General features: G+C 34.2%; 1 protein-coding gene across 4 annotated transcripts; it reads right to left on the bottom strand.

Annotated features, from left to right (window-relative positions):
• Positions 1-1,282: 1,282 nt before the first annotated feature.
• LOC129320109 (probable aldo-keto reductase 2) lies at positions 1,283-6,490 on the bottom strand. 4 transcript variants are annotated; one of them, XR_008595625.1, is made up of 7 exons: positions 6,293-6,475; positions 5,965-6,179; positions 5,668-5,868; positions 4,348-4,520; positions 4,122-4,221; positions 2,164-2,559; positions 1,283-1,570 (listed from the first exon to the last, which is right to left on the bottom strand). XR_008595625.1 is itself a non-coding variant. In XM_054965305.1 (6 exons), the coding sequence occupies exons 2-6, from the start codon at positions 6,175-6,177 to the stop codon at positions 2,221-2,223; spliced, it is 1,026 nt and encodes a 341-aa protein (XP_054821280.1). In that variant the 5' UTR covers positions 6,178-6,179; positions 6,350-6,490; the 3' UTR covers positions 2,076-2,220. The 4 variants fall into 4 exon arrangements, 3 of the variants coding, with proteins under 3 accessions (XP_054821280.1, XP_054821278.1, XP_054821279.1); XM_054965305.1 differs by lacking the exon at positions 1,283-1,570 and having other exon boundaries at positions 2,076-2,559; positions 6,350-6,490; XM_054965303.1 differs by lacking the exon at positions 1,283-1,570 and having other exon boundaries at positions 2,076-2,559; positions 6,293-6,474.
• Positions 6,491-6,728: the final 238 nt, after the last annotated feature.

Below are 6,728 nucleotides of genomic sequence, written 5' to 3'. Positions count from 1 at the left end.
TTCTTTTAAGGCTGTCCAAAGACCTAAAAACTATATTAATTTCCCATATACATTATTAATCAATATTCATCTAATTTGACCAAATTATTCTTATAAACACTAATAATTTCCAAATTAGAAACTTAGGATGTTACAATTAATATATTTCTTTTCAAAAGCACCCATAATAAATAAATCACTTTATATTTATTTTAAAATGAAACACTCTATAAAATAGAGATAAGCATGGAATGATACTGTTAGTTTGAAGACAACTAACTACTTCATTGAGAATGAGATTTAATTAAAAATGTCTTAAATTTTTTTAATAGAGAGAGTACATATTTTCAACCCCCAAAATATATTTGAATGTATTTGGCATTAACAAAATTTAACCTAGTTACTAAACATACAATAATATTTGAAAAGAGGATTTTTTTTTTCATCTAAAAAACAAATACTAAATGTAAGATCTACTCTACGTGATCATTGTTACCATGTTGATATATTTATTATCATCATAAATTATCAATTGAATGAATTAAATGATAAATTCAATGAGCAAGTACAAGTGCTTTTTAAATTAAGCACAAACTTAAATTTTAATAATTCATTTATATTATTTAATGCTAGGAACATATGCAATCTTGTTAAGAAAATTTACTCTTCAAATTTTTCTAATCAATAAAAATAAAAAAATTTGATTGGAATATGCATTATAACATTATGAGTTTGATGTGCCCAAAGATTCTAATTTTCAAAACTTGACTATATGTCAAATTTTTGTAAAGATTGGAAAAAATAATTTTTATTTATTCATGAGTTCTATGCTATGAAAATGGACGAGTACAATTTTAAAAATGAAAACACATATTCATGGTGGTTTTATATTTGTAAAACTGAATATAACTATGTTGAAATATTTATATTATATTATATTATATATATATATATATATAAATTTCCTTCCATTATTGTATACACTATGTACTGCCGGCCCCCTTAATTAAAAATTCTAGCTTCACCCTCGACTAGATAGATTATCGAGTTCAAGATCTTTCCATACATAGAAGTCTGTACCCAAATCTTGTCAAGTATATCAATTTTTTCCTTGTTTATATTATTTAAAATAAAAATATAAGATGTATTTTATTTTCAATTTTTCGTTTTACATATCACACATGCTCCTGCACAGTGACGAGAGAAAGACTGGGATTAGCTGGTCAATAAAAGAGAGAGACTGATATTAGAAAAAGCAAAAGGCTGAATTTCATATCCACTCCTGTTCCACTGCTATCTTAAAAAGTTTCACTGAATCTTTTGTTCTTATACATGAACTAGTTCTCTTCCTCACCCTTTTTTCTCTTTGCTTTCCCAACAATACAGACCCTTTTTCCTTCCCATGGAATTTGATAATTCATTCTCTTGCTTTCACATGACATATCGTCAGGTCCCCATTTGACCCAAGAAGAGAATTTATTAAGAACAGCCAGTGTCATAATTGCCATTAATCCATTTCCCAGAAGCTCTTGTGCTCTAGCATGCACTCAATGGTGCTGCCCAGCTCCCATTTAAACTAAATAACAGTAACCTGGACAAATGCTCAAAGATCAACTGATGCAACTCAATGCAAAACATAACCAAGCTAATTTGCCAAGACGATGCTCCCAACATTTACAATAAGAGTCAACTGACTGTTTCCACAATGTCTGATGACTCTAGGGACGTACTTAGATTAGACCTTATGGGTCAACAAGGCTAGAAAAAATTAAATATAATAACTCTAAATATTTCAATTGCCCCCCTCACAAAATTCCAATTGCCCCCTCTCCTAAAGAGAATAATTCAGTTTTCCCCTCAAAAGAGTTCATTTATCCCATTAAAAATTTTATTTTACTCAAATATGCATATGATATAATCTTAAATTAATGGAGGGGGTAATAATTTAAACAATAAATATTTAAATTTTAAGTATTTTAAAAAATAATTAGTATTTACCTTGGGAAATTTTTTTGCCCCCACTACCTAATTTTACTAGGTCTACCACTAGATGACTTGGCTTTTTTTGACATGCATACACACATTTACGTGCCATATCATTCAAACAGCTTTCAAACGACACAAAACCATACAACCTAAGAGGATCAATACAACGAGATCCTTTCCAAGGCAAGGCATGCGCACCTCGGACAGAACAGTTTGTTCAAGTTCGCAGTAATTAAGCATAGCATATGTACTTCCTTATGGAGCATTCCAAGAGGAAAGTAAGGGAGTCTCAGAGATCTGCCACGTAACTATTCCAGGCCCATATCTATCACCTTTGACAGCATCAGCAGCAGCAAAAGACTCCAGCTGTGCCATTTCTTCTGGTGTCAGCTTGATTGACAAAGCCCCAATATTTTGATTGAAGTTCTCCATTTTGGTGGTTCCAGGTATGGGGCACACATCATTTCCCTGATGGTGAACCCAGGCCAATGCTAGCTGGGATGGAGAGCATCCCTTTCTTGCAGCCATTTCATTAACTTTCTCAAATATAGTTTTATTGTGCTCCATGTTTTCAGGCTGGAATCTAGGCAAATACTGCAATTAGGTGAAATGCACATACATATCAATGAGATTATATCTAGATACCAAACAACCAATAATGAACATTAAAAATGTGGATAATTTTTTCTCTCGTTTACATCGAAAAAAAGTGCAAGTAGCACATGTTATAAATCTTGATGCAGCACCAAGCAAGGCACAAGAGAGTCATAGACTTATAGCATGTTCTTTATTTATTCCCATGACTCATAGCATGTTATGAGATTACTTCACTCTTATTTTCCAATTATCTTTTGTAGCCATAATCTCATAATAGTTGTAATGGTTGCGCAATGGTTCAATGAACCTAGATATAAAGTTGACAAATAGGTACTTAAAGCCAGTTCATAAGCATATCTTGTCTATAGGTGGAACATATGCTAATAAACTTTATTCATCGTTAAGATTTTAAATTAAAATAATGTGTGTTTTTTGCAAAACATGTCAAACATCTCACATTGATCCTGTGGACTGAAACAAAAAGACAAATACTTCAAGCAATATGCTATTCCTATTTTACAATTTCCTTTCACTGTTTCTCATAAAAAATACTGCAGGGTCCAGGACGAAGAACTTGGGGTTCTACTTATCAGTGTTCTCCAGTAAGGGCACCAAAAGTTCCTCACCATCACCAATATTTCAGTCAAGAGACTTCAATTAATTGATCAAAATCAGATATATCATCATCATGCATCATAAAATAGAGAATAAATCAAAGATATTCTACTAATGTAAGGTTATTCACGGCAAAATCGTTTATTACTAAAAATACTAACTTGACTGTCCTCCAAAGTTCTAAACTCTAATTTTAAGTCAGGAGCACTAATGATGCATTAGCATTAAGTCAAGTGACTCAGTACGGTTACATCAAACATTAGTGATTAGCCACTTAAATGCCTTGATAGTGACATTTCAATGTGTATTTCAGTAATGCTTAAGCCTTTTAGATCTTATGTATATAGGTGCTATGCATAATCAAGTCAAACTCACGTATAACTCTAAATTGTAAATTGAGGTATTAAAAAAAGGTTATAAGTGGCAAGCTTGATTTTGATTTTTAAGTTGGTAAGTTTGATTTTATTAGAACTTTTATCGACTAAACATAACATTTATGCTTTTCAAACCCCCAACCCGATTCAAACAATCTAGCCAACAAAAATGGTATGAAAGAATATGTCGGTATGCAGAGACAGAATCCAAGAATATGTTACGTAGGATTAATTCAATATAAGAGCCATGTTTTCAAACACAGGAGTGCTGCCCTGAGAAATTATGGTACAGATCAAAGGTTCTAGCCATATTATTTTTTTCTCCCAAAAGATTGTGGTCAAGCCAAAACCCAGTTCCCCATGACAAAAAGCCAGTGACCAAAATTTTTATGTCAAAGACCATTGTTTTGCATTACTGCAACGCATAGCTGGCAACTACTTACCTAGGATTAATTAAATATCAGACTAATGTTTTCATACACAGGAGTGCTACAGTAAAACAGGAAGTAGTTATTTCAAGAAGCAATTATGGTACACAAAAACTATGGAATAGCATGAATCAACACAAACCTTCAAGTCACCCTGTGTCAGGTTCTCAGTTGACTTTGTTCCTGATGCAAAGAATCCTCGTCCAAGAGGACTATAGGGAACAATTCCAATGCCAAGCTCCCTGGGAACATAACAAACCAAATCAGAAGTCATAAAGATAAACACTTGTCGCAGTTTAGTCAAGAGCTGCAACATGGAGAAATAACAAATATTATAAATAAAAAATTTTCTATCGTTTAAATATCACCTGCAGGTGGGAACAATTTCTTCCTCCACATCTCTTGACCATAAGGACCACTCCAATTGCACGGCTGTTATAGGATGAACAGCATGTGCTCTTCTAATTGTTGAAGCTGAGGCCTCAGACAATCCAATGTATTTTATTTTTCCTTCCTCAACAAGTTTTTTAAGTTCCCCAACCTTATCACCAATAAAATAGAAAGTTTGCATTTATCAATCATCAAAAGATATTCAAACAAGATAGCAAATCCAAAAATTAAAGAACATTAATTTCTTTCTCTAACAGCAACATCATGTACATGTTTAGACGGATGCACGTCAGTTCCTTGCCAATTTTCTGTAAGTGGCATCTCTTTTAATTCCAACCTTTTAATTTTAATTTAACATGTGCATATTGTCGTTGGGTTCAACCACTATTGCTTCCCATATCCTTATCCGGCTATTCCTAACTCTTCACTCCCTAGGTCATGGACCTCATATGTATCGATCAACTCTCACACGCAGAAGGTACAGAAAGAAGAAAGGAATCAGTAAGAAATTCATACGTCATTAGGGGAAAAAGTGTTTCTTAATCTTTTGTCAATAATCCAAAGAACGGAATCTAAAATCCAAAAAGAGAATCAGAAACCCGGATTAAGGTAGTAAAAAGCGTCCCCAAATCCCAATCAAGCTTTTTTTTTCTCCTTTATGGGAAAATTGTCTTAGTGGATTAAAATTAGCTCCATACTATTCCATTTCAAAACGGCAAAAATATTTATAAGATAACATGTTACTGGAATGTCCAACATCCTGTACTGTCAATGAAAATTAATAATGAATAATGAATTATTGAAAAAGCAGAACCAAGAAGGAGGGTTTCTCAACCGTCTACAATGCGCCCAGTGCTTGTTACACCTATGTTTTTTCTGAATAATATATTTAAATTATATTATATTGCATAACATTTGAAATAACAAAATCAGTTCGTCTCCCAAGGGTTCTAATATTTGGTTCCACACCCTTCCAATATTTAGTCACCACGTACACGTAACCAAAGGAAATATATTAAAATTAAAATGATGAATAATTTTCTGTTAAAAGTAATTTTATTTGTGCATATTAAAAAAGTTTCAAAGGCTTTCAATGCCGTTAGCAAGACACTAAGACATTTTTTTTTTTTTTTCCTTTTTCCCCCAGAGCAAGACACTAAGACAAAAGACGTCTTTTGAAAGTCTACTAAACCACACGGATCAATCTGATTTTAGGTGAAACACGCAAAACGGTAAACTGTAAATCACAATACGATAGAAGGAGAAGAAAACCGAAAGCAGAGAGAAGGCCAACAAACCGTGACTTCAATAGGCACAGGAGTATCAACACGGTGCTGATAGTAGAGATCAATACAATCGACGTCCAGTCTCTTCAAGCTCGCCTCACAAGCCGCTCTCACATATGCAGGATCCCCACGGATCTCTCTCTTCCCGTCCTCAACGCTGATTCCAAATTTGGTGGCCAATTCAACCTTCTCTCTCACACCTCCTTTCAATGCCTATCCCAAGAAATTGAATTCATACCAAATTAGCAATACAAATCAGAGCAAACATGAAGAATCAACAAAAGGAAAGGGAATTCGTATCGATCATACCTTTCCGAGAAGGATTTCGTTGGTGTGTGGGCCGTAGACGTCGGAAGCGTCGAGAAATGTGACACCGCTTTGGACGGCATGGTGGATGAGAGCGATCTTGTCGGGTTCGGGTTTCGGAGCCCCGTAGAAAGCGGACATGCCCATGCACCCCAGACCCTGGGCGGAGACTTCCAAGCCTTGTGACCCGAGCTTGATCCTACCCACTTTCGCCATTTCTGAGGATCGAGATGAGAGCTTTTATCAAAGGAAAGAAAAAAAAAAAAAAAAGACAACAACAGCACCTGAGACAGAAAAGAAAAGCAAAGAAAAAAATCGAGATGAGAGCTACAGAGTGAGTGAAGACTGAAGAGAGAGCACGATAGAGTGAAGCGTATATTTGGTTTACAAATTTTAGCAAGTTTGCAATTTCCTTGCTTCGTCCACCAAATCTTTGTCCTCAGAAATCTTTGTCGTTTTTGACAGAGATCTTCCTCCAGCCCTTCTTGTCTTTTTTTTTTTTTTTGGCCGACTTCCACCAAATCCTTTGAGATTATTTTCGAGATTTTCTCAGAGGGAGAAAGTCATTGAAGGCGGAAGATGATCACACTTTATGGCCTTATAATTTTGAAATGTTTTTTTTCACAAACTTGTTACTTTGCACAACTACAAAACGTTCCCTTACTTAATTGTTATTTTTTTGACCTACTTTAAAGGTTATTAACTATCAAATGAGAGAATGTCACGTGTTACAACTCCCTTTACTTGAATAGTCAAATATAATTAAC

This window comes from Prosopis cineraria, unplaced genomic scaffold (assembly GCF_029017545.1).
Source record: "Prosopis cineraria cultivar Desert tree isolate PC_DT_omini unplaced genomic scaffold, ASM2901754v1 PC9, whole genome shotgun sequence".
NCBI classification, from domain to species: domain Eukaryota; kingdom Viridiplantae; phylum Streptophyta; class Magnoliopsida; order Fabales; family Fabaceae; genus Prosopis; species Prosopis cineraria.
This window is presented reverse-complemented; position numbering and strand designations above follow the sequence as displayed.

Coding starts and splice junctions, on each gene's coding strand:
- LOC129320109 (XM_054965305.1), bottom strand. CDS start 6,177: ATGGCGAAAGTGGGTAGGATCAAGCTCGGGTCACAAGGCTTGGAAGTC. Junction 4,521..5,667: donor CTGTGCCTATTGAAGTCACG/GTTTGTTGGCCT, acceptor ATTGGTGATAAG/GTTGGGGAACTTAAAAAACT. Junction 4,222..4,347: donor GAAATTGTTCCCACCTGCAG/GTGATATTTAAA, acceptor TTATGTTCCCAG/GGAGCTTGGCATTGGAATTG.